The sequence below is a fragment of the Globicephala melas genome, chromosome 3 (genome assembly GCF_963455315.2).
Source record: "Globicephala melas chromosome 3, mGloMel1.2, whole genome shotgun sequence".
Lineage (NCBI taxonomy): Eukaryota > Metazoa > Chordata > Mammalia > Artiodactyla > Delphinidae > Globicephala > Globicephala melas.
Genome location: NC_083316.1, coordinates 164,222,511 through 164,247,502, shown reverse-complemented (window position 1 = coordinate 164,247,502; position 24,992 = coordinate 164,222,511). Strand labels below are relative to the sequence as shown.

Here is a 24,992-nt window from a genome sequence, read left to right as displayed (position 1 = left end):
TTGCTTCAGCGGCACGTATACTAAAATTGGAAGGATACAGAGATTAGCATGGCCCCTGCACAAGGATGACGCGCAAATACGTGCATCATTCCATATTAAAAAAAAATGATAGGGAGATTATCTTGGTGGACTCAGTGTAACCACAAAGGTCCTTAAAAGTGGAACGGGGAGGGGACTTCCCTTGTGGCGCAGTGGTTAAGAATGTAGGGGACACAGGTTCGAGCCCTGGTCCAGGAAGATCCCACATGCCACGGAGCAACTAAGCCCGTGCGCCACAACTACTGAGCCCGTGCTCTAGAGCCTGCGAGCCACAACTACTGAAGCCCACGCACCTAGAGCCCGTGCTCCGCAACAAGAGAAGTCACCGCAATGAGAGGCCCACGCACTGTAACGAAAAGTATCCCCCGCTCGCCGCAACTAGAGAAAGCCCGCGTGCAGCAACAAAGACCCAATGCAGCCAAAAATAAATAAATAAATAAATTTATTTCTTTTTTTAAAAAGTGGAATGGGGAGGCAGAAAAAGAGGTCAGAGTGATGTGGCAGAACTTGATTCATCTTTGCCATCTTTGAAGATGGAGGAAGGGGGCCATGCGCCAAGGCGCACAGGCAGCCCCTAGAAGCTGGAAACAGCAAGGAAATGGATCTTACCCAGAGCCTCCAGAAGGATCACAGCCCTGCCAATGCCTTGATTTTAGCGCAGCGAGACCCATGTTAGACTTCTGACAGGCGGAAGTGCAAGGTAATGCATTTGTGTTGAAGCCACTAAGTTTGCGGTGATTTGTTACAGCAGCCACAGAAAATGAATCCACTCAACACACATCTGTTGGTTCTCCTGTCCCACTCACATCATTACATTTTGTTCAGTGAAACCCTTTGGAGTGGAATTCTGTTTGCCGCTAAGACCCAGCCAATCATGCTTCTGGGAGCTTACTCTATAGGTGGGATGCCTGTCTTCGTGGAAAATGGTGCGCAAAGGTATGTTTCGCTGCATTGCTTGTAAAATTAGAGACGGAAAAACTTGCAAGTGTTAAAAACGCTGGTGAAATAAATGCTGAGATGTGCACATACTGGAGCTTTCTACCAGAGTAGAAAGAATGAGGAAGTGCTGATGAACTGATAAGGAAAAATCTGCAGGGCCACAAGGTTCAGTGAGAAACAGCAAAGACGCGCGTCGCTGACTGCAGTGTGTCAGCTCTGTGTGAAAAAGGAACGGAAGGGGTAAGATTACATTTGAACTTACAAAAAGAAACCCTGGAAGGAGTCACGAGACACCGTATACGGTGGGCTCCCATGGCTGGGGGCAGGGAACAGCGTGGGTGGTGGGTGAGTAGAGAGAGAACCTACTCTATGTGTCTCTCTTAATAGCTGGTGTTTTAAATCCTAGCCGGTGTTAGGGTGAGGCAGGCGAGGCATGAAAGCAAAGAGGGCGCCAACTCAGTAATCGAGATAAATATTTTAATGTAATATTTTCCAAAAACACCATTAATGTGAAAAAAAAACATGATGAACAAAACATTGAAATTTTAAGTCAAAAATCAGTAACAGGGCTTCCCTGGTGCCTCAGTGGTTAAGAATCCGCCTCCCAATGCAGAGAACACGGGTTCGAGCCCTCGTCCGGGAAGATCCCACATGCCGCGGAACAACTAAGCCCGTGCGCCACAACTACTAAGCCTGCACGCCACAACTACAGAAGTCCATGCACCTAGAGCCCGTGCTCCACAAGAAAAGCCAACGCAATGAGAAGCCCACGCACCGCAACGAAGAGTAGCCCCCGCTCGCTGCAACTAGAGAAAGCCCGGGCACAGCAACGAAGACCCAATGCAGCCAAAAATAAATAATTTTTTTAAAAAAATCAGTAACAGCGCTGAATTCTACTGAAGCCTGAGGTCAAACAAAATATCAGGAATATGGATTCTATCTTTGAAAGTTTTACAGTAAAGTATTAACAAGTTGACGATCCTGAGTGGATCCTGGATGGGTAGGGTTTATCCAGGGCCTTAGGAGGGCCCCCCATACCCCCCGCCACCAGCCATTCTCATCTATATGAAAAGCATTAGGCAATGCCACTCAGGTTTGCAGCTCACTGTTGACCCCTGGTGGTGATCAGCTTGGACACAAAGGCATTTACTGAGGGCCAGGACCCCTTCGGGGCGCTGGGAATATTTTAGGACCAAGACTCAGTTTGTGCCGTGGTGGTGCTCACAGCATAAAGGAGACAGCAATACACACATCAGCAAAACCAGGCAGGTGAAGAAGCTGCGAGGCCAGACGTGATGGGTGACTCAAAAGGCGGGTCAAGGAGGACCTCTGGGAGGAGGTGGCAGAGCTCTGATTGGAGTGAGAAGCAGCTGCCAAGGGGTGGTGTCCCCCAGAAGAGGTGGGCAGTGGGCTTCACGACCCTTGGTATTTCATGTCTTAAAAGTTGATGTGTCCTTGTTTATTATAGTATTCTTTAAGCCTTTCCTGTGGCCCGAATATTCCATTACCTTTTAAAGGAAGACTGCTTTCAAAAGATTACTTTTTCAAGGGAAGGGTGTTCAAGCAGAGGGACGGGCATGTGCCAAGGCCCAGATTTTGAGCACCTGGGTACCAGGCGCCATGCTTGCCTGTACATTATCTCACCTACACCTCATCGCAACCCTGGGAGGAGAGCATGAACATTACTCTCATTGTACAGAGGGGGACACTGAGGCTGAGGAAAGTGCCCAAGGTCACACTGATAAGAAAAACTTGAAAGTGCTTAAGGATCAGCAAGGAGGGAGTTGATGAGAAGGGGAGGACATGAGACGACGGCAGGGAGGTGACCAGGCAGATGGTGTAGGGCCTGACGAACTGCAGGGAGGTCTTAGGCTTCTGCTCTGAGGGATGTGCCCTGACTCAGGTGTTCACAGGTGCCCACTGGCGGCTGCCTGCTGGGGTCCAGTGAGGGCAAGGAAGACAGGGAAGAGGCTGGAGTGGGCATGCAGGCCAGAGGTGACAGGGACCTGAACCAGGGTGGAGGACGAAGGGCCGTGGACAGACTCAAGATTTGTTTTGGAGGCAGAGCTGGCCACGTGGAAGGTGAGACACGGTGCAAGTTGATGCTCCTGAACGGACGCTGGGGGGTGGCTCAGAGGGATGAGATAATCCCAAGACTTACGGGGGGGGGGGGGGGGGGAGTGAGAACCCTTGACACAAAGGTGTCCTGAGGAAGTGTTCCAGGCGGCGGAACGACACATTCCTGGAGAGCCTGGAGTGAGGACGGAGGACATTGCCCATTTGCTGCAGGTCAAAGCTGGGGGCATCACAAGCCCAGCCGCCAACACTGACCAGGGTTCCCTCCCACCCTGCAAGAGAAGAGCTGTGCCAGCCCTCCTGAGGTCTCGCGGAGCATCTGAAATCCTTTATTGGAAGATAATTGCTGTTTACTATGTAGGAGACTCAACAGCAGATGAACAGTGAAAACGGGAGCCCACAGTGACTGGGGCAGGGCCCTCAGCTGGGGACCCCACCCATACCCTGTGGACCAGCCTGGCAACCTCTACCCCTCCCTGGACCCCCAAGCCTTTGGCATAATGCTGAAGTGGGGGAGCTGCAGGCAGTGAAGCCCCTTGACTCAAAGCAGACTTGGATGAGCGCTCAGGGAGTGGGGTCAGTGGAGGGGGGTGGGCAGGCCCCTCCGGGCTAGGTGTGGGAGCAGCCAAAGTGGAGGAAGCCAGGAGCTGGGGAGATGGTGTCTATTTTTGTTTTCTGAAAAGGGGCGCACAGGGGCCTGCAGGCAGTCGGGCAGCAGCTGAGGTGGGTTATGCGCTGACGTCTTTCTCGTCGCCCCGACTGGAGGCTTCCAGCAAGGGGTCCCCGGGACCCGCCTCCTCCTCTTCTTTGGCCTCACTGGACTTGGAGTTGGGGACCCAGAGGCCGGAGTCGATGCAGCGCTGCATGTGGTACTTCGCGTCCTGCAGGGAGAAGGGTGGGTTGGTGAGGCTGGGCTGCCATCTTCTGGTGGCCCACCTGTCCCCCGCACATCCTCGAGCCTGCTTCCTGCTCTTTCTAGATTACAGCTTTACCAAAGAACTGCGCGCAATGATGGAAATGGCCTGTAATCTGTGCCGTACAATATGGTAGCCACCAGCCACGTGTGGCTACCGAGTACTTCAAATGTGGCTGGTGCAGGGGAACTTTAAAGCTCACTTAACTTTAATTCAAGTTTAAACAGTGTAGTCTAGAACAAGGGTGAGCAAACTTTTTTGTAAAGGGCCAGACAGTAAATATCGTTGGCTTGCGGGCCCTATGGTCTCTGTCAAAACCTCTCAACCCATCATGCCTCAACTTTATGGTTGTAGCACAAAACCAGCCACAGACAAGATGAAAATAAACCAGCCTGGCTGCTGCATTCCAATCAAGTTTTATGTAGAGACAGGCAATGAGCCTGCAAGCCATAGCCGGAAGACCCTTGGTCTAGATGTTCATTCCCACAGAAGCATCTAGAAACCCTGGGCCAGGTCTTGCGACTAGACTTTTTACAGATGAGGAAAGCAGTGTGGCCAACGGGGTGAGACAGGCAGCAGGAATGGGGTCAAACCGAGGTCTATCAAGACTCAAAGTATTTATCTACCAGCGCGGTGACTGCTCGAAACAACTGCTGTTTTTACCAGCACCTACTACGTGCTCAGCCCTCCCCATGGATTTCGTGAGTTAATATCGAGAGAAAGTGGTTTGATGAGGTAACTGAGGCTGGAAAGGGACCCCCTCCTTGGGCCACTCTGAGCTGCTGGCAAAGGTGGGGTCAGCTGGTGTGCTCATCAACAGCCCGCAGGGACAGGGACACTCAATCTGGACGCCGGGCACACAGTAGGTGCTCAATAAATGTAAGTGGGCAGGTGGCACAAAGCCTGGCTGCCTCGTGTGCTGGCCACACGGTGACAAAACGTCCCTTGTTCCTTTGAGAAGCCCAGGAGGGACACTTCTACCAATGATGTGGGCAGCAGAGCTGGAGGGGGCGGGGGAGACACATCGCTCGCCCAGGTGGGCTTGGGCGCAGTTACTCACGGTGGGGTCCATCTTGCTGATGGCATCTTGGAGCATCTGCACATCCTTCACGTCAAAGCATTTCTGGAGTTCCTGTGGGTGCACAGGGGTGGGGTCAGGGCCTGGGTCCCAGGGAGCCTGGGGACCCCACTGGCTGCCTGCCTGCTGCCCGCCAGGGCCCAGGGGGCCGCACCTCAGGGAGGGACTCGTAGACCTCGACGGGGTCCAGACCGCCGGGGCCAAGCCGCTTCCTGCGCTCCTCCTCCTCGTACTCCTTCATGGCCTTCTCGATGCGCAGCTTGGCCCGGCCCCGCACGCGGTCTTTGAAGGCCTCCAGCTCGTCGTTGAAGCCCTCCATGTACTGACGGTCAGCAGTCTGCGGGGGGCAGGGGCGTGCACAGGATTGAACTGGGGGAGCCAAGACCGCCCCACTGCAGGTCCTCAGAGACGCCCCAGGGCTCCCTGCATCTGCTCCTGAACTGACTGACAGGCACCCTGGGCCTCAGGGCTCTCCTCTGCCTCCTCTGAGCTCGACTTTACACCTCTGTGCTCACGACCCCCTGCCCGCACAAGCCCCTGAACCTCAGACTCGTGACACCCACCTCCTCCGGGTCCTCCTGTGGAGTTTAGCGGGCATCTCAAATGCAACACAGCCACCCCGGAGCTCCCGGTCACACCCCTTAGTCTGTCCTGCAGCTCCCCCAGCTCAGCAGGGATAGCTTTGCTCTTCAGGTGCTCAGGTAAGAAACCCACAGGCATCCTTGACTCTGGCCCTCACCCCAGCTTAGGACTTTCAGCACATCGTGCCAGCTCGGCTTTCCAAATCTGCCCAGGAGCCGACCACTCGTCAGCTCCTCCGTGGCCCAGCCCTCTCCTGACTGAGGAGAGGACTGATCACAGGGGCTTGAGTCCAAGTAAACCCATGTCTGTCTCCCCCAGTGGACCGCGGGCTGGTTCCCTGAGGAGGACCGCCCTCCACTGCGCCCTGGCCACGCCGGCCCCTCCCCACCTTGATCTTGGTGAAGAACTGCCGGAAGCAGGCACGGGGGTCCACCTTCAGGCTCTTGGCCAGCTCCAGGATGAACTGCATGACGATGGTCTGGTGGGCCACCTGCTCCATCAGCGCACATTTCTGCCAGGGGAAACAAGCACGGCGCCACCAAGTGGCGGACCCAGGGCACAGCCGAAACCTCCCCAGCCCCGAGGGCGGGCTCCACATACCTCCTCCACCTCTAGGTCAATGCACCAGATGACCAGGTAGTTGGCGGTCTCCTCGCACACCAGGTGGGCGTTGTCCGACAGGTACTTCTGGCTGTCATCCCAGCGGCGGAGCATGCCTGCGGGAAGGTGTTGGCAAGGTGTTGGAAGGGCCCTGGAGGCAGAGGCTAGCCCCTTGTCACGTGCACCGCCCACCGGGCCCCCACCTGGGCCCAACTTACCGAAGTGCTTGATCTGTTTCTCATACTTCTCCACGAAGGTTTTGTGTTTCTGTTCCCTCACCTCCTCCGACTCCTCCTCCGCCCGCTCAGGCTTGGTATTGACCATGCTCTGTGGTGGGGTGAGAAGGGGAGTGGGCTGGGGCGAGGCTGTGCGGCGCCTCAAGCGTGGCCGGGTGGGCCGCGGCCGCAGCGCCCATCCCATCCAGGGTGGAGGTGGTGACGGCGCCATGAACATCAGCGTGGCGGGAGCGTGGGCGTGGCAGGTGTGGCCTCGGACTAGGGCCTTCGGGCAGATCAGAGGGGGGGTACCGGTGGGGTGCCGCACCTGCCTGGGCCCCCACACATGATCCCCTCACCCGCCACCTCCATCCACCCGTCCCTGGACCTGAGCAGTCCCCTCGGCCACACCTGCCACCGTCTGCCGAGCGCGCCCGGCCCTCGCACACCTTGCTGAAGCCGTCCTTGCTGAGCGTGTCCACATTCCAGGGCATGCTCTTCTCCTTCTTGCGCATCTCCTCCAGCTTCTGCTCCCAGCTCCGCTCCTCCTTGCGCAGCTGCTGTGCCTCGGCCTGCAGCCGCTCCAGCTCGGCCCTGCTGCCCTCGCCCTCGGCCACCTCCAGATCCTTCAGCTTCCGCTGGCACTCGGCCACCTTGCGCTTGCACTCGCGACAGCCCCTGTCCAGCTCCTCCTTTTCTTTCTGGAACTGCTCCATGCGCTCCACCCGGGCCTGTGGGACAGGCACGGCCCATCACTCTGCGGAACGGCTTGTCCCTTGACCCCAGCCCCAGGCCCAGGACCCCAACAGCTGCACCTGGAATGACCCCGGAGAATGTCAGCACCAACCTCCGTGTGCTGGACTCCCAGCTCCCGCTCTCGCTCCTACAGGTGCACCTGAGCCAGGGCGGGTCCCTCTTCTGCTCAGAACCCTCTACGGCTGCCACCTCACTTGGAGCAAAAACCTAAGTCCTCCCTGTGACCCGCAGGGCCGTGCGCAATCTGTCCCGTGCCCTCCATGGCCTCACCTCTTCCTGCTCACCCCCTCCCTCCAGCCACACTGGCTGCCTCACCTTTTCTCGAACCCACTTCAAACCTCAGGGCCCTTGCACTGGCTGTTCCCTTGGCCTGGAATGTTCTCTCCCCAGATACCCCCCACCCCGGCATCCTTAACATCTTCTTTTTAAAAATATATATATTATTTATGTATTCGTTGGCCGCGCCCTGCAGCATGCGAGATTGCGGTTCCCTGATCAGGGGTTGAACCTGTGCCCGCTGCATTGGGAGTGTAGAGTCTTAACCACTGGGCCACCAGGGAAGTCCCCCTTATCATCTTCAAATGTCCCTTACAGGGAATTCCCTGGTGGTCCAGTAGTTAAGACTTCGTGCTTTCACTGCCGAGGGCCCGGGTTCAATCCCTGGTTGGGGAACTAAGATCCCACAAGCTGCGCAGTGCGGCAAAAAAAAAAAAAAAAAAGTCCCTTACAGATGAGGCCTTCCTTGACCACCCAGATGAAGGTCTCAACCTCCCCCTACCCTGCTCTGCTTGACCTTCCTCCTCAGCACTTGTCACCTGACAACAGCCTGTGACAATTATTTATCATGTTTCGGGCACTGTCCTCCTCCAAGGATACTGGCTCCACAAAGGTGTTGTGCCTCCAGAGCTGGGCCTGACACACAGTACGGACTCAGGAAAGCCTTGTTGGATGTAATAAAGTAATAAGATGCTGGATAGAGGCCTCACCCCTCCCCAGGGTCTCAGGTTCCCCCTCCTCCCTGGAGCCACCCTCAGTAACACTCAGGCACCCTCCTGCGCCCACCACGCCCCTCAAGCCACCGCTGCTTGGGTGTCCCACAGGCACCTCCAATTCTGTACCCCAAACTGAACTCCCCACCGGAGCCCCCCAGACCTGTTTTTCTGCTGTGTCCTCCCTCAGCAAAGAGCCTCCCCCTGCCTCCTGTCCCAAGCTGAGGCCTGTTGTGAGCCCTGTCCCTCCCTCTCTGCCACCAAATCCTGACATTATTTTTTTTTGGCCACGCTGCGTGGCTTGTAGGATCACAGTTCCCCGACCAGGGATTGAACCCGGGGCACGGCAGTGAAGGCCTAGAATCCTAACCACTAGGCTACCAGGAAACTCCCCTGACACTTTTCATTTCCAGTTGTTTCTCCAATTTGCTCCACCCCGGGTGCTGCACCTGGATCTGCAGAGGCCCGCTCAGCTCTGTCTCCAGGCCAGCAGGCCCTCCTGAGCCCAGCCTAGTGCCCACCAGCCTCCTGTCCCCCCCTACCCTAGACGCCACTCCTCAGACCTCCTCTTCCACTGCACCCCATCTCCTCAGTCCCCCATCCCGACCCCTATCAGATCACTGGGCCCTGTCACTCTCCAACCCTGCTTGGCTCCCAGCAGTGCCTGCTCAACCCAGACCAATGACTGAACCCTGAGAGGTGTCACCATCTTCCATCGCTGTCGCCCCAATCCAGGCTCGGAACCTGCCACAGGAGTCTTTGAAATGTACCTGTCTGACCACAGCCCTCCCTGCTACCTCAAACTGGAGTGTCTGGGTTCAGAGGGGACCCCAGACCCCTGCCCCACGCTGGCCAGATGGCCAAGGCTCCTTGGGGGGCTGGGTCGCAGGCCGATGCCGGCCCCTGTGGTTGATGCTAGCCCTGAATGGACCAGCTCTCTCCTGACTCTTAGCCTCTGCACATGCTGTTCCTCCCACCTGGAACTCTCTTCCCCTTACTCCATCTGCTTTGTCCCCAAGTCTCAGCTTCGACAAAGCCTTCCCCAAGTGCCCGACCCCCAGAGTCACTGAGCCCCAAAGGCCCCTCTGTGATCATCAGATGACGTGATGAGATGCTAGTGGAAGGCCTTGGGGCACCAGACCTGGGGTCATATCTCACAGCCACCATGTAATGGCCGGGTGTCCCTGGGCCAATCCCCTAACTTCAGTTTCCTCATCTGTCAGATGCAGACAATAGTGCCAAGGTTGCACTGGGAAAAGCAAAAAAGGTTATAAAAGTAGACAGTCCAGAGCCGTGCTGGGTGCTCAGTCAGCACCATTCCCACGTTGGCTACTGTCATTACTGTCTGTCCAAGGGGACAATCTGTCTCTCTCTGGGGACTATACTGGGGCTCAAACAAGAAAATGTACTTCAAGTGCTTAGCTCGATATCCAGTAAATGCTTATAACTGGTAACTGGGAGCAGTTGTTACTGTATCATCAGAGCAGCCCAGCTCCACCACTTACTGGTGATGTGACCTTGGCCAAGTCTCATATCTCTCCCTGCCTTGGTGTCCCCCTCTATGAAATGGGGTCTCACAGGGTTGTTTTGAGGACTAAATGAGTTACTCCCAGGAAACTGCCTGCAACACAGCATTCAGTATACGTGTCCTCAACTGTCATCACCGCCGTCATGGCCACGGCCACGGCCACGGCCACCAGAATGGTCCGCTAACTTGCTTCTGTGCTTTGTTAGAGGCCCTAGCACAGGGCCAGGAAGACGGTGGGTGAGAAGTGGGAGACCTGAATCCTTCTCTAACGCCCCACAGGACCGACATGGCCAACCCTGAGCCTCACTTTTCCCACTCGGATGAGGCCCTCGCCTTGCGGAGGACACATTGTGGCCTCTGCCACCTCTCTTTTTCCACGATGGGACTGTGTCACCTGGAGCCTTCCTGCTGCCTTATGGCATTATAGCTGGCCTTGGGTGGCAGCAGGAATCTACCACACTGCTGGTTTCTGCTGGACGGCCATCAGAATCTTCCCGGCATCCTCTGAGCAGCCGCCAGGGAGGCCAAAGCTAAATAAAGGCCTCCTGGAGCTGCTGGGGGTGGCAGCCTGCCCGGCCTGAGCTTTACGCCTCCGGGAGGGGCTGTAGCAGGCTGGGAAGGGCAGAAGCCTTGGCAGCGAGAAGGGGCCACAGGTATCACTGCCCTCCTTACAGACAGGGGACCCAAGGCTCACAGAACCTGGACACCACACAGCTCACTGGGAGGAGCCACAAGAAACTAGTACTGGTGGCTGTTTCTGGGCAAGGGAGCCAGGGAGCTGGAGCTGGAGCCGGGAAGACTCCCAACTCAGCAGGACCAAACCGTCCTCCCCACGGTGATATAGATTAACTATGTTACAGAAATAGGTGTTCCCAAGAATTGCCTTGAGAGCTTGCAGAGATCTTCAATATTTCATAATAAAATGTTACACGTGTCAAGAAAGAGAAGTGCTAGAACTTTCTCCTTACACTCCAGGGGCCCACCCGGCAGACACTACCCAGGAGGCTGCTGCTTTAAGGAATGGGTTGGAACTGGGACTGGAAACCAGATGTAGGGACTAATGCTGGGTCTTGGCAGGATGGGGAAGGGCCCTTCTAGAAGCTTCTAGATAAACGACTGGGAGCTGATATATGGGAAGGTGGGGTGAGGAATTCCTAACTGGAAGATTCTGAGAGACATATGCCCTCAGTCTGAGAGTGTAACAAGCATAGGAATGTGGGTGCAGGAGCTCTGATTTGGTGGAGCAGATTAGAACATTAGGTCTCATGAGAGCCATTCTGTTGGCCTGAGAGCGCTGCTGGTCAGGGAGAGGGGTGAGAGAACACACAGACTTGGGATTCTGGGGTCTGGATTTGGGGAAAATAAGTAAAAGAAGGGGCAGGGAATTTGGAATTAGACTGGGAGGGTTCCTGGTAAAAGCAGGGTCAGTGTGGGTGTCTGAGAACAGCAGACCAAACTGGGGTCAGAAGGAAGCTGGGGTGGGTTTAGGTCCTGGACTTGGGTTTGAATGAGGCATTCCAATGCTGGCGGAGGTTCCTACAGGAAGCCTGTCTCGGGGGTGGGCGGTGACTGGGCCTGCAGTACCAAGTAGGGGCAGGGGCTCGGGCTGGGCAGGACGCCACGTGGGTAGGGTTTCCTGATGCAATAGGAAATTGGGTCTACAGTGCATGAGGCTGAAGGAGAGCAGCCGGAATTGGATGCTCCATCAGGGCGGAGCTGGTGGTTCAGTCTGAAGGGGAACCAGGTTTCAAAATTCCAGTCCTAGATGGGACTGAGGGTCCTGGTGGGGCACCGGTCTACGTTCTAGGGAAGGGGTCCTGGGTGTGGGCTGGAGTCCCAGGCCAGGAACAGAAATCTCGGGGGAGGACAGAACTCCTTGCTCTATTGAGAGGAGCAGAACCTCTAGATCTAAATGTGAATCACCGTCAAGATTCCGAAAGGCAGGTCACAGACTAGACTTAAAGTATTGGGAACTCTGGGGGTTGGAGGGGCCAATGGGACATCCAAGATCATAAGTGGGTACCCGAAAGGTTCAGGGTGCAGATTCTGAGGTAGAATTCTGGGTGTAAGTGGAAGGTCCCAAATGGATTGGGGGGGCACGTCCAAAGCTTGTCTTGATAGTCTAAACTGTGAAGAAGGTGCCCTAGGGGTCAACTGGGAGTTCCAAGAAGAAATTGGAAGGGGAGGGGGGAGGGGGGAGGGCCCAGGATCGCGGGCAAGGAACTCAAGGGTCTCGGCAATTCTGTTGCCCCGGAGTTGAATCAAGGAACCCCGGGCGATTCTGAAAGTCCAGACTGTAGGGTGGGAAACCCAGGTGTCAATGGCTGGGCCCCCAGCAGTATCAGGAGTCAGAACTCTGAAGCGGAGTCCCGAGAGTGGGGGAAGGCGCTGGGCGCGCGCGCTCTACCTGGTGCCGCCAGCGGAAGAGGCTGGCTGTGTCGATGTTGGGGTGCGTCTCGTCTTCATCGTCAGACACCTCGATGTGGTCCCACACGCTGTAGTCCACCATCTTGCCTCCGCGGCCCAGCCCGCTCCGGCTCTGGCAGCAGCAGCAGCGGCGGCGGCACCAGCGGCGGCTACGGCGGTAGCACCACACAGACTCTGCCCGCAGAGCCCCGCCCCTTCCGTTTCCGCCCGGACGCGGGCGCCCCCGCCCGCGCGTGACGTCACATCCCTAGTAACCGCGGCAGCGGCACTGGCGACCGAGGTCTTAAAGACCCCTGCGCACGTGTTCCGGCTCCCCGAAGTCTTCGCCGAGACCTCACCCCATCGGGCTTGGGGCCTCCGCTAGGCACCTCCTAGGGGTATACGGGTGGCTTCTCCAACCTTGAGCTCCCCTTCTCTCCCGGTGCCCCAAGGTGGGCGTTTACGGCGTCCGTGAGGGGGGCAGTTGGCGAGACTGAGGGAGAGGATTGTCCCCTTAGCCACACCGCAGTGACGTCAGACCGAGCCCACTGCTGGGGCCGGGCCTCGGCGAGAAGACCTCGCTCCCGCCCCTTGTGAAGAGGAACTTAACTTTGTGCCTGATAGGAACGGACATTCCCAGTCCGAGGGGTACAGGGCCCTGCCCTGGGAGGGTCTAAGTAAAGGAAGGATATGGCCCTGCCCTTGAGGAGTCGGAGGTGGGCGCGATGTAGCCCTGCCTTAATGGCTGGTGTTTCCCGGGCTCGGATCACAGCCTACCCCTCGCGTCCGTATCTTCTGCCTCTTTAGCGGTGATTCGCGCATACACGCCCCCTCTGGAATCACCCGGACCACACTAACTGGCCTCGGGAGCCTGTCCACTGCGTCCCCCCGTGCAGCCGCTGGGTGTCGCTAGTGTCTAACTAGCGGCCCGTGCTCTTGGCCTCGCGCCGGGTGGGGGTGGGGGTGGGGGTGGATCTTGGCAGTGAGCACGGCGGGGGGTCTTGACCCGTTGAAGTACTCTAGGACTGCTCGCAGCGCCCGCCCCCTTCCTCGTCCCGGGCGCTAAGGACTCCATTACACTGAGCTTGGGCGACCCCAGCCACACATTTTCATACATCCCTATCCACGCTGTGACACCGGGATAAAAGGCTTCGTTGCAGCCTAGGGCAAGGATTATCTCAGATTAAAGGGCGCTGGGGGGACAGGGTGGACTGCAGGAGCTTCAACCGGGAGGCTCCTGGTGAAGGGAGCCTCTTCCAAACTCCCCCAGAGCGGTCGTTGGAGGGAGGGGGTGGAGCGACTGGAGTAAAGGTCTCTAAAAGGGTGCGGGTGTGGGGGATTCCCCTGCCCACGGAAGGGGAGGGGCCATTCGGACAAAAGCTCCCGCCTGCTGCCGCCCCTCCCCCTCGCGCTCCATTCAAACCCGCGAGTAGGCGGGCGGGGGCGGGGGAGTCCCCCTCTCCTCCTCCTCCCCCTCCAGCCCCGGCAGTCCAGCATCACAGCGGCAGTCAAGTCCCGGGCACGCGCGCGCAAGGACCCACATCTCGGCGGGTCTCACAATCTCTCTCTCTCTCTCTCTCTCTCTCTCTCTCTCTCTCTCTCTCTCTCTCTCTCTCTCTCTCTCTCTCTCTCTCTCTCTCTCTCTCTCCCCCCTCTGTCGCGCGCGCGCACACACACACACACACACACACACACACGCACCAGCAACAAACGGTCTGGACACCCCCGTCCCCTACCGCCCCTCAGGCCGGAGAGGGCGGGGCATCCCCTGCCCAGCCCCCCTGCAAGGTAAGCTTTGGACCACAAGCTGCGGTGGCGAGGGGGACCAGGCGCCGGGAGGGAGGGGGTCTGGACGGGGGGGGCTTCCCTCGCCCCCCAAGAAAGTCAGGGGCTCCCTGTACGCCCTTTGAGGGCTTCAGGCCGGCCTCCAGGCTGAGGGTATGTAGGGAGGACCCCGGATGCCGGATTCCCGGGTAGGCGCGAGGGTCTTTACCTGGCTTCGGAGACCGGAGCTGCCTGGCCCCAGGGAAACAGGGTCCCAGGAGCCCCAGCTCCCAGAATTGGGGACAGGGCGCCGGAAGCTCCCCGATCAGCGCCAAGCATTTACTAATCTCCTGACAACACAGCATCTCCAGCCTGGGAGACTGAGACAGAGACCCCTGAGTTGCTTTGCACTGCCCCTCGGACTCCCAACCGCCCTCCCCACATCAGCGCACCCCCTGCTGGGCGTCTTGTACCTGTGGGGTGGGGGTGGGGGACTGGGAATGCTCCTCCAGGCTCCCAAGCTTCCTCTGCTGCATCCCATAGCCACACACTGCTTAGCTGCGGCTGTGGGACTGGGCAAAACGGCTTTGCCTTCCTGAGCCTCAATTTCCTCATCTGCAAAGTGGGTAATGACACACCCAGGATTCGGGGAGGTCATGCATGCGAGTCTGCCATTACGCCATCATTTATTTTACAGCTCATTTCACACATATTTCCCAAGAGCCTACTGTGTGCAGACAGCCTGTGACCAGGCTGTCAGGCTACAGCAACCAACAAGACCAGCTGGGTCCCTGCTCTGCTGACCCTGGACACTGGTGAGGGAGCAAGATCAGTGTGTAAACAGAGAAATATCCACGGTTATTTCAGACTGTGAAGACTAAAATTTCACGAGGCATAGAGAGTGACTGCAGGGAAGGATGTTCAAGATTAAATGAGATTTACGGTTTGTATCTGCCTTCCTGGTTCACTTTCAGCTCCATGAGGGGAGGGCCAGGTCTAGAAGAGTGGTTGGTACACAATAGGTGCTCAATAAATGTTGAATGAGTTAAAGAGGGGATTAGATTAAGACTATTTTCATAGCACTTTAGATCAGGTAGGAGGCTTATCACGAACCAATCCATCCTCTCTCCTATTTTACGGATGAGGCGAGTGAGTCTCTAAGGCCCAGAAAAGGGAAAGATGTCGTCAAAGGCAATAAGGGAGTTGACGGGGTGTCATCATTCCCACACAGGTGAGGGTGGCTGAAGGAATGGTTTTGAACAGCGGGGAATGGAAGAGAGTAGAGACCAGACTTGAGCACAGGTCCCTCCAGGAACCCATGACACCCAGCCAGTGCCCATCTCTCTCCCCATACCACACAGACACAGCCCTGCATTCATCCATTCAACAAGTATTTACTCAATGCCTACTATGTGCTAGGTGCTCAGGACACAATAGCAAACAGAAGAAAACCCCCTACGCCCATGGAGCTGATATTAAGTAGAGAAAACAGAGAAGAAACAACATAAACTAACGAATAAATATATAACAACAAACTGTGATTAGGACGGTGATAGAAATAGCTTGTGACAAGAGAGAAAAATGGAGGGGTCTACTTTGGGTTGGGTATCCAGGAAGACCTCCCAGAGGAGTTTCATTACTCTTCAAACACACACACACACACACACACACACACACACACACACACACACAGACTTTGATCCAGACAAACGTAATCACATACCACATACAGGCTGGAGCCTGAGAACCTTAATAGTGTGCCTGAGGCCCCATAGCTACTGGGTGGCCATGCAGAGATTTGAACCCAGAATCCACATTTCTAACCAGTGTACTTCCCGCTGCACCCACATGCATGTACCCTCCCCGCCTCCACACACATACATACTCAGAGTCACACAGAGACGCAGCCAGCCTCATGCCCACATAGACTGATATGGTGTCACTTTGTCACATACACACACTCCTGTAGGTATGGTCTAGTCTCAACTACACAACACTCAGACTCCCAGAGAGTTCCACCTGTCCAGTTGCATGTGGACAGCTGTGTACAAAGTCTCACTTTCACACAGGTGCACGCGCATGCGCGCGCGCGCGCACACACACACACACACACACACACACACACGCATGCCCCGTGGGGAGAGGGGCTGAGAGTCCTTCCCAGCTCCAGGTCATGGAGCTTGGGTAGTCATTGTACCTCCTCAGGCCTGAATGGTCTGGGGCAAGCTGTGGACAAGGGTATTCATCCTCATTTCCATGCCTCTTTGGCTGCCCATCACCCTGTCCTTCTGAAGGCAGTGGAGGTTGGGTGAAGCCAGTGCTCCTCTGTCAGGCCAGGCCAGGGACGCTGACAAGCTGGATGGGGGAAGAGGCCTCTTCTCAGCCTGAGCCTGGTGCCTGCTCTGCCATCTGGAACCCCTCGCCAGCTGGCTGCTGCGCAGGGGAGGGGAAGGCAGGCTTAGCGGCTCCCGTCCACCTGGGCACTCAGGCCAGTTTCTGAGGCCCTGTGTCCCATGCCCAGGTTTCTGCCAGAGATGATTTCTGCAAATGTGCACAGGTGTCCAGACAGTGGTGGCATGTGTGTCTCTACCTCTCTCCCTGGCCTCCTTCCTTCCTTCCACAAATCCCTGAGCATCTACAATGAGTTGTTATGGGCGCTGAGGGTACAGCCAGGACCGGCTAAAGAATTCTGCAGAGCCCAGGACCAGATGAAAATGCAAGGCCCCTGTTTAAAATTATTAAGAATTTCAAGACCACAACAGCAGTGCATTAAACCTTCTAAGCATGGGGCTCAGTGGGACTGCTTAGGTCACGTGTACATGAAGTTGGCCCTAGATCAAGACAGAAAAATCCCCTGCCCTCATGGAACTAAGGGGTGGGGGCAAGCAGAAACATAAACATGATACCTCAGGGGTGATAAGTGCTGAGAACAGAAGTAAAGATGAGTGAGAAACAGAGGGTGATGGGGTTGGGGGAGGCATCCATGCCAGGGAAGGCCTCTAAAAGGAGGTGACTTTGAGCAGAGAGGTGAAGGAGGTGAAGGAGTCAAGTGGATTTATTCATTCACTCAAGAGACATTTGTTGAGTACCTACTGTATACCAGTGTTGTCCTAGGTCCTGGAGATCCAGCAGGGGACAAAACAGACCAACATCCTGACCTCATGTCCTAATCAAAGGACAGGCAATAATAAAATAGGTAAATTATATATCTTGTTAGAATGTTGTAAGTCTAAAACAAACAAAAGGAAAGCAGAGCCAGGGAGATCGGGGGTGGGAGGAGCGCAAGATATCTGAGGCTGGTTTTCCAGGGGAGGGAAAAGCAAGTGCAAAGTCCCTGAGGTCTAAATATGCTTGAAGTGTTTGAGGAACAGCGAGGAGGCCAGCGGGATGAGTGGGGAGGACGGGAGGAATTGAGGTCTCTGTGAATGTGTAGCTGTCTCCCATGTATGTCCACAGCGCCACTGAGTCAACAACAGTGATAATTGTTAGTATTATTAAGATAGTGGCTACTGTTTCATGAGCACCTACTATGAACCAGGCACTGTGCTCAGAACCTTACATGCATTATTTCAATTCATCCTCACAACAACCTCCTCAGATAGGTATGAATATTATCCCCATTTTACAGGAAACTGAAGCTCAAAGAGGCTGGGCAACTTGCCCCCAAATATACAGCTAATAAGTGGCACAGTTAGGATTTGAATGCATGTCTGTCAATGTAATACTGGAGCCTAAGCATGGTCCTTACTACATGGCCCTTTCTCTGCCTGTCTGAGCATATGTGTCTGTCTGCGTACAGAGGAGAGGGTGCCTCTTCCTCTGTATGTCTAACTCATTCCTTCATTTATTCACTCAGCATTCATTGAGACTATGTGTGGGGGACCATGATGAATGGGTACCATTTCTTGCCCCCACAGAGCTCTAGTGGGGAATACAAATAATTACAACCCCACATGATGAGTGCTTTAATAGGGGCAGAACAAACAGCAGTGGGAGCCCAGAACATGGACTGGCTCTGTCCGGCTGAGAAGTGGAGGTGACCTTTAAGCTATCTTTACACATTCATCCATTTGTTCAACAATTGTCTGTCATAGACTTGCCTGGTGCTAAGCACTACGTGGGTGAGATGACGTTTACATTCACTTCTACTAGTTCATATTGAACTGAAGTGCTAGTTAGAGCTATATGACAAGAAAAAGAAATAAGAGCTAGTCCATAGGAGACCTAGGAACATTATTAATATGCTCTTGAGTCCTCAAAACAATAACTAGACATTTAACAAATAATTATTAAGAGCCTACGATGTTCCAGATTCAGTTCTAGGCACTGGGGATATATTAATAAAATAGATAAAATATTTTTGTCCTCCTGCAGCTGATATTCTAGTATGGGACAAGACAGACAATACAGGTAATAAGTAAATTACATAGTATGTTATGAGGTGATAAATGCTGTGAAAAAATAGAGCAGGATAAGGGAGTTTAAGAATCCTGAGGGGATAGCAACTTTAAACAGGGGTGGGGTGGAGAGAAACACCAGGAGAAATGCTGAAAAGGTGAGATGTGATTAAAGACCTGAAGGATGTGAGGGACCTGCTGATGTTTAAGGGGGAAAGTTCCAGGCAGGGGGAACAGAAAGTGCAAAAGCCCTGAGGCTAGAGTTTGCCTGGTGTGTCCAGAAACAGCCAAGAGGCCAGTGTAGATGGAGCAGAGTGAGCCTGGGGGAGGGTGGGAGGAGATGAGGACAGCAGGACTGTGTGAGCCTCTTGTTGAGGACTTTGACGTCTCCTCTGAGGGAGGTGAAAGCCATGGAGGGCTCTGAGCAGAAGAGGGACATGATCTGACTTGGGTTCTAACAGGCTCCCACAGGCTCAGATGGTAATAGCCTTTATTAAGCACTTACTGCGTGCCAGACGCAGTTCTTCGAGAATTCAATATGGTCTGATCTCATTTCATTCTCTTATAGACGCTGCAAGGATTATCATTCCATTTCACAGAGGTGAAACTGAGGCTTAGACAGTTTAAGTCACTGACCTACGGGCCACACAGCAATAATTTGCAGCGCCTGGGTTGACGGTGCAGCGAGCGAGCCAGCCTTCCCCTCCCGCAAGCTTTTAGATAGGGATTGCCGGCAGCAGAGCGCACTTATAATCGGGAGTTGCGTCTGTGTCCCTGTCTGTTTCTATTTCCACGCGTCCCTGTCTGTCTCTGCGCGCCTCTGCCTGCGCGTCCCCCATCTGTGCCCAAGCCGCCGTCTCGCTGCACCCGGCCCCCGCACATCGGAGCTATTTCGGGTTTAGGCATAAAAGCCCAACAGCTCGGAGAAGACGCTTCCTCCTGCCCCCGACTCGGACCACGCGCCACACGCGGCCGGCTCTGGGAGCTCCCTGTCTTCTCTGAGGGATCCCCAGGCTGGAGAAGCCCCCGCAAGAGGACAGGTGGGGGCTGGGGCGACCCGGGCCGGAGGCTCTCGGCCCCCCAGTGGCCAGTTCAGGCATTGACTCTGCTCAGAGCCCAGTCGAGCATCAGCTGTCGCTCTGGCAACAGACGGGCGACGTCACCGACAGGCAGTGCGTCAGCCACCTGCTGACGTCACGCCCCAGGAGAGGCAGTTGGCGAGGGGCGGGGGCGGTTTCCATGCTCAGCCGGCAGGGGGAGCCCCCGGGAGCTAATGGCGGATGCCTTCGGCCTGGTCCTGCAGGAGGCGCTGGCCGGGGCCGACATGGCCCCTGAAGCCCCCAAGGCGCGCTAGGCTGGCGGGATGAAGAGGAGTCGCAGTGTCCTGTCGGTGGCCCGGACCGGTGACGAGGTGCGAGGGGCGGGGCCCGGGCTGGGGGCGGGGCTTGGGCTGCGACGGGGGGTAGGGAGCCCTCTAGAGACCAAGACTGACTGCTCACTAAGCCTGGCTTCACTTCCCCCCAGGCAGCAAGGAGTCTTGTCCCCTTGTGCCTCAGTTTACTCCCTTGACTTCAATATTCTCCTGCTGCCCAAATTAAGGGCTCTCAGCCCAGGGATAGAAGGCAGGGTCTTCCAAGGGGCTTTCCAAATAGGGAGAGGATTGTAGGGTGGAGGGGAGGGTGCTGGGGGTGAGGCCTTGAGGGTCTCAGATATGAGGAGAGGGGGCCACAGACGTTTAGGCCAAGAGGGGGCTTCCTGGACGTGGAGGGTGGTGATGTGTTAGAGGGGTTTCACAGTGAAAGGCAGAGTACAGGCATGAGGGCCCAGAGCCCTGGCCATCCAGTGGTTAAGAATCCATGCTTCCACTGCAGGGAGCACGGGTTTGATCCCTGGTCAGGGAACTAAGATCCGGCATGCCGCGTGGTGTGCCCACACACACACACACACACACACACAAGTGAGAGGAAAAAAGGGAGTCCCACAAAAATTATGGCTGAGAACGGGCACCCTTCAGATGTAAGAGCTGAGAAGGGACCCTCTGTGGGAGGCATTAGTGAGTGGCTAAGACGTGAGAGGGGCACAGTAGCCTATATCCCCATCGGCCACCATCTCAGATGGTTAGGGAGGGATGTTACTGCAGGGAAGGGCTCAGAGCTGCCTGACCAGGCTGCACCCCTACCCCGCCCTTGTCACACCTCAGAGGCCGCGAGATACCCCCGAGCCCGGCCGAGCCAACATGCTCGGGGCTGCCCTCCGACGCCCTTGCCGACGCCTCTCCATGGGCCCAGGCCTGGGCTGGGCTGAGCCTGAGCCCTTGGACACTGGGGTCCCTCTGCCACCACGGCCCACCACGCTGCCACTGCTGATCCCCCCGCGGATTTCCATCACCAAAGCTGACAGGTAGGCAGGAGGTGGACCAGGCTGGGAGGTGGGGTGGAGGAACAGGGCCACCTGGGCTAAGTCCAGCCACCAACCCTTTCCTGTGCTCTAGGCTCCTGGCTCCCTGTGTTTTGCAAAAGCAGCTGAAACTTCTCCTGGAGCCTGGTGGGTCAGGTTATGACATAACCCCGCCCCCGCAAGAGGCGCCTCTTGCAGCCTCTAGGAACCCCTTCTTCCATTTTGCAGCTGCCTGAGTCAGCAAGGGGCAGGATTTCGGAAAGGGTTTCAACCCTCCAGTCCCCAACGATGCTCCCGTAATCAGAGAGCTGGGACAGGCTAGGGAGTGAGCCTCCCACCAATCCGCCATGCACCTCTATTTCCCTTTCTGAGAGGATGCAGTTTCTTCAAGGCCTTAAAAGGAGATGGTGGGACCCTGGAGGAGGTCTGGACTGGCATCTTTCTTTCTCCAGAGCTCAGCTTCACACTGCACTTCCTTTGCTCTTTCTCATCTGGGGCCCTCGGAGAGCACTTCAACCCCCATCTTGGCCCAAGGATGAATTTGAAAGCCAGACAGCTGCCACTGTTCTCTGCAGCTTCTCTCAATCTCCCCACCCACCCCTTTGTCTACTCAGTCGGAGGGCTCCAGGGTCTCTGCTTGGGTCATGGTACAATGGTTCAATTCCAAATGGGGGAGGAAGTGACTGTCATTCCCCTCTCCAGTGGTCTAATGTACCCCCCCCCCCAAAAAAAGAAAGAAAATTCCTCTAGCCTCTACCTAGTTCAGGCCACAGATCCAACTACCAGCTCTGGCCCACTGCCTTGGGCTTTCCTTTTTGTGCAGCCCCAGCTGTGACCTGACCCCACCCTCAACCCCACCCTGTGTTACCCCACCCAGAGCTTTGACAAGACTACAGCAACCCCCACCCCGCCAAGAATTTGGTCCAGCCCAAGACCCTCAAGTGATCTGGGGAGGACTTCCAGCCCTTACCGATCCCCTAGAAGCCTTTTTGAGTATGCACTTGTGGGGAGGGTCCCTGAGAGAAGCTGGGGGACAGTTCTGGCCTCTGGGACATCCAGCCGCTGCTAATGGGAGGGCGTTTCTGGCTCTGCGTTCGCCCACGCCTGGAGCCCCCTCTGGCGGGGAGAAAAGAGGCTGTGAGGGTTGGAGACGGGCTTTGTTTTTTCTTTTTTTTTCCAATAAGAACAGTGTGGAGGGAGGGCGGTGGCAGACGGCAAGGCTTGCCCGGGGGGAGCCCTTGAGGGGGGGCGCGCGGGGGCGGGGCCTGGTTGCGCGTACTTGCACCCAAGCTGGTTAATCCGAGCGCGCAACGGCCGGGGGCGGGCCACTGGTGTGTGTGCTCTGCCCCCCGCCCGGCAGCCACCGACACCAGTGCTCGGCCTGGGTCGGGGCGGGGGAAAGGGAGGGCGCTCGGATTCCGCTAGCTCTCTGCTCGCTCGCGCTCAGCGCGGCGCTGGGGGAGGCGGGAGCGTGAGTCACGGCGACTCCCGATTTAGGTGCCGGAAGGGGGGCTCTGCCGGCGGGGGCAGCGGGGAGGAGGCGCGGCTGTTTACTCGCCTGAAAAGGGCACGGGGATGCGTCCCGCGGCTGCCCGGGACCTGCCTCAGTTTACCTGCTGCAGAAGCGCTTTAGAAGGAGCAGCGATACACAGAGCGGTGGGCGGGCAGTCGGGGTATCAGAGCCGGGGTGTCCTCCTGGAGCCACACAGAAGGGACACACCCCAGTAACACCTCAGAGTGGCCCCAGGCCGGCCACACACACACACACCAACACACATGGACTCCCTCAGACACCACAAACAACAGAGGCTGAATCGAGTGCACAGCTCCGCGAGCGCGGACCCACCACAGTACACACCCAATCGCGGGGGAACACAAGCACAGACCCTAGGCCACCAGAACAGACCCTGTGAGAGGCACACACCCTCCAAACAGGCAGCACACGTGCACACACTTCCTTCAGCCACAGACACGCAGATACACGCACAGCGAAATCCAGGTAAACAGGCAGACCGCAGCAGCCAACCACGTGCGCACACACACTTCTAGCAGACACCGAAAACACACATCCCTCGGAAGAGGCCACGTGCGCGCACATCCCGCCCCCGGACACACACCATCACCGTCCTCCGACCCACCAAAAGGAGATTCCCCGAACGCCGTCGCCGCCCGCTGCAGGGACCGCATCCGTGTTACCGGGACCACTTCCCACAAGCTCCCCCTGGCCAGGGGTAGCGAAGAGGACAAGCCAGCACTGGGCTCCGCCCCCACCATGATGGACGGACTGACTGACACACCGGCAACCAGTCGGGTGTCTCCTTCACGAGCGGATTAACCGTTTAACTCCTTCGTGGCCGTGTGCGCCGCGGCTGAGGCAGGGCGCTCTGGAGAGAGCTGAGTTCCGGCGCCCCCTCCCCGCCGGGAGCGGGGCTCTGCGTGGGCGGGAAGGGCCCCCTCCTCGGGTGGCTGCCCCCCACTGGCCCGGACGGAGGAGGAGGGGGGCGGCGCTGACAGCCGCGGCGGGCGTGGGGCGGGGAGAGGCGGGACGGGGCGGGGGAGCCGGGGCTGCCTCAGAGCGGGACGCCGAGCGCGGAGAGCGCTGCCCCGCATCAAGCAGAGCGACAGGCGCTGACAGGAAGCCTCCGCGCCCGGCCCGGGGGCGATCGGCCCGTAGCGCCCCCGGGTCTCTCCCCGGGGCGCCATGGCCCCACCGAGGCCAGGAGCACTTGCGGGGCCCCGGGCGCGTCAGCTCGCGCGCAGCTGAACGGGGTGCAGCTTGGAGAGGCCGGGGCCCCCTGGTGTGCAGGTGGGGGCCGGGGCCATGGAGCCCCCGGCCGTCCCCTCAGAGAGGAGCCTATCTCTGTCTCTGCCAGGGCCCCGGGATGGCCAGGCCACCCTGAAGCCGCCCCCCCAGCACCTGTGGCGGCAGCCGCGGACCCCCATCCGTATCCAGCAGCGCGGCTACTCGGACAGCGCGGAGCGCGCCGAGCCCGAGCGGCCGGCACACCGGCCCATAGAGCGCGCCGACGCCGTGGACACCGGCGACCGGCCCGGCTTGCGCACGTCCCGCATGTCCTGGCCCTCGTCCTTTCACGGCACCGGCACCGGCAGCGGCAGCGCGGGCGGAGGCAGTTGCAGGCGGTAAGACTCCGCGGCGGACGCGCGCGGAGCGGATAGGCGCGCAGAGAGGACGCAACTCGCCCCGCTGACCGCGGAGGGGCGCTGTGATGCGGGTGGGATCAGTGTGACTGACGGGGCTGGGGGGAGGAGTTCTACTGCGGGGGCGTCTGGGACCTGACCCCCGGTGGTGCACTGTACCCGAGACTTCGTACTGAAGATGGAAGATGATCCTGAGATCGATTTATGGGGGCGCCATGCTGCGTGTGCTATTAACGGGGTCTTGGTTGAGGGTTGCAGCTTTAGGGGTCTGTAGCCTTCGTCGGTGACAGTGCAGGACAGTGACTAGGCTGGGTGCCACTTGACGGGGCTAGATTCGCTGTGTTTGGGGATGGCCTAGGGGTCAGTCTGTAGGGGGTGCCTGCTAGAACCACAATGCTTCCTGCAGGCTGGGGTGCTCCCAGGGTCCTTCTAGAGTGGGGGGACTGTATTGGGAGCGGGATTCATGGACTTGCCCTGCAGCTGGGGTCAGTAATCTAAAGGGGGACTCTTGGGGGAGCCCTGTGTTGGGGGCCTGTGTGCTATGTCAGAGCCCCCGCTCAGGGCAGGAGTGTTAGGGTTCAGTAGCTGCCCAGAGGGAGGGAACAGTGTTCAGGGGGTGCACAGTCCCACCACAGGGTGAGGGAGACCCTGGCTCCCTAGGTAACAGTGTTAGTGATGAAGTGGGAGTTGGGTACCCTCTCATTGACCTGAGTTTGCTCCAGCTGTGGGGGATGGCCAGCTGTGGCTACCTTGGCTGCATGCCCTGCCTGGCGTTCTGGGGTCCTATGACTGTGACAGCATAACTGTGTGTGTGTCCAGGATAGTATAGTTAGTGACATGTTGACTGTGTGCTCCCAGGACAGTGACTGTGCCAGTGTGACTTGTGTGCTTCAGGGACATGGTGATTGTGACTGTACGACTGTGCTCCCAGGACTGTGACTAAGCGACTGTGTGCTTCTGGGACAGAGATTGTGACAGTGACATCGAGTGGTCCTGGGACACAGTGATTTTGCTGGGTGATTGAGTGCGCCCCCGGGGTGCTGTGACTGTGATGGGATGACTGTGTGTGCTACTGGAATACTATGATTGTGACAGCGTGGCTGTATGTGCTCCCAGGACATTGTGATTGTGTCCCTGACTGTAGGATGTGGTG

At 57.1% G+C, this 24,992-nt stretch overlaps 2 protein-coding genes and 1 pseudogene across 7 annotated transcripts in view; 2 read left to right on the top strand and 1 right to left on the bottom strand.

The window, feature by feature from the left end:
* Positions 1 to 100, top strand: LOC115865560 (U6 spliceosomal RNA; annotated as a pseudogene).
* A 3,260-nt stretch (positions 101 to 3,360) lies between these two features.
* On the bottom strand, positions 3,361 to 22,905 carry CDC37 (cell division cycle 37, HSP90 cochaperone). Of its 2 annotated transcripts, none has more exons than XM_060297135.2 (8): positions 22,819 to 22,905; positions 6,893 to 7,174; positions 6,447 to 6,555; positions 6,229 to 6,344; positions 6,017 to 6,139; positions 5,201 to 5,383; positions 5,029 to 5,100; positions 3,361 to 3,935 (listed from the first exon to the last, which is right to left on the bottom strand). In XM_060297135.2, exons 2-8 carry the CDS (start codon positions 7,157 to 7,159, stop codon positions 3,783 to 3,785), a joined length of 1,023 nt encoding a protein of 340 aa, XP_060153118.1. In that variant the 5' UTR covers positions 7,160 to 7,174; positions 22,819 to 22,905; the 3' UTR covers positions 3,361 to 3,782. The 2 variants fall into 2 exon arrangements, with proteins under 2 accessions (XP_060153118.1, XP_030735519.1); XM_030879659.3 differs by lacking the exon at positions 22,819 to 22,905 and adding an exon at positions 12,124 to 12,936.
* PDE4A (phosphodiesterase 4A) overlaps positions 13,781 to 24,992 on the top strand; it is a 45,213-nt gene continuing 34,001 nt past the window's right edge. Inside the window, exons 1-4 of one of the 5 annotated variants that reach the window (XM_060297131.1) lie at positions 13,781 to 13,910; positions 14,584 to 14,701; positions 19,587 to 19,694; positions 20,484 to 20,683. In XM_060297131.1, coding sequence (XP_060153114.1) covers positions 19,647 to 19,694; positions 20,484 to 20,683 — 248 coding nt within the window. In that variant the 5' untranslated portion in view covers positions 13,781 to 13,910; positions 14,584 to 14,701; positions 19,587 to 19,646. Of the gene's footprint in view, positions 13,911 to 14,583; positions 14,830 to 17,064; positions 17,083 to 19,586; positions 19,695 to 20,483; positions 20,684 to 23,248; positions 23,822 to 24,992 lie in introns of those variants that run through there. The other 4 variants (XM_060297130.1, XM_060297132.1, XM_060297133.2 and 1 more) reach the window with 4 other exon arrangements.

What these genes read in the sequence shown, in the direction of transcription:
- CDC37 (XM_030879659.3), bottom strand. Translation starts at nt 12,225, where the DNA reads ATGGTGGACTACAGCGTGTGGGACCACATCGAGGTGTCTGACGATGAA. An exon ending in TTGACCTAGAGGTGGAGGAG is followed by an intron (nt 6,140 to 6,228) that starts GTATGTGGAGCC and finishes TTCCCCTGGCAG; the next exon opens with AAATGTGCGCTGATGGAGCA. An exon ending in TCAGCAAGATGGACCCCACC is followed by an intron (nt 3,936 to 5,028) that starts GTGAGTAACTGC and finishes TTCTCCCTGCAG; the next exon opens with GACGCGAAGTACCACATGCA.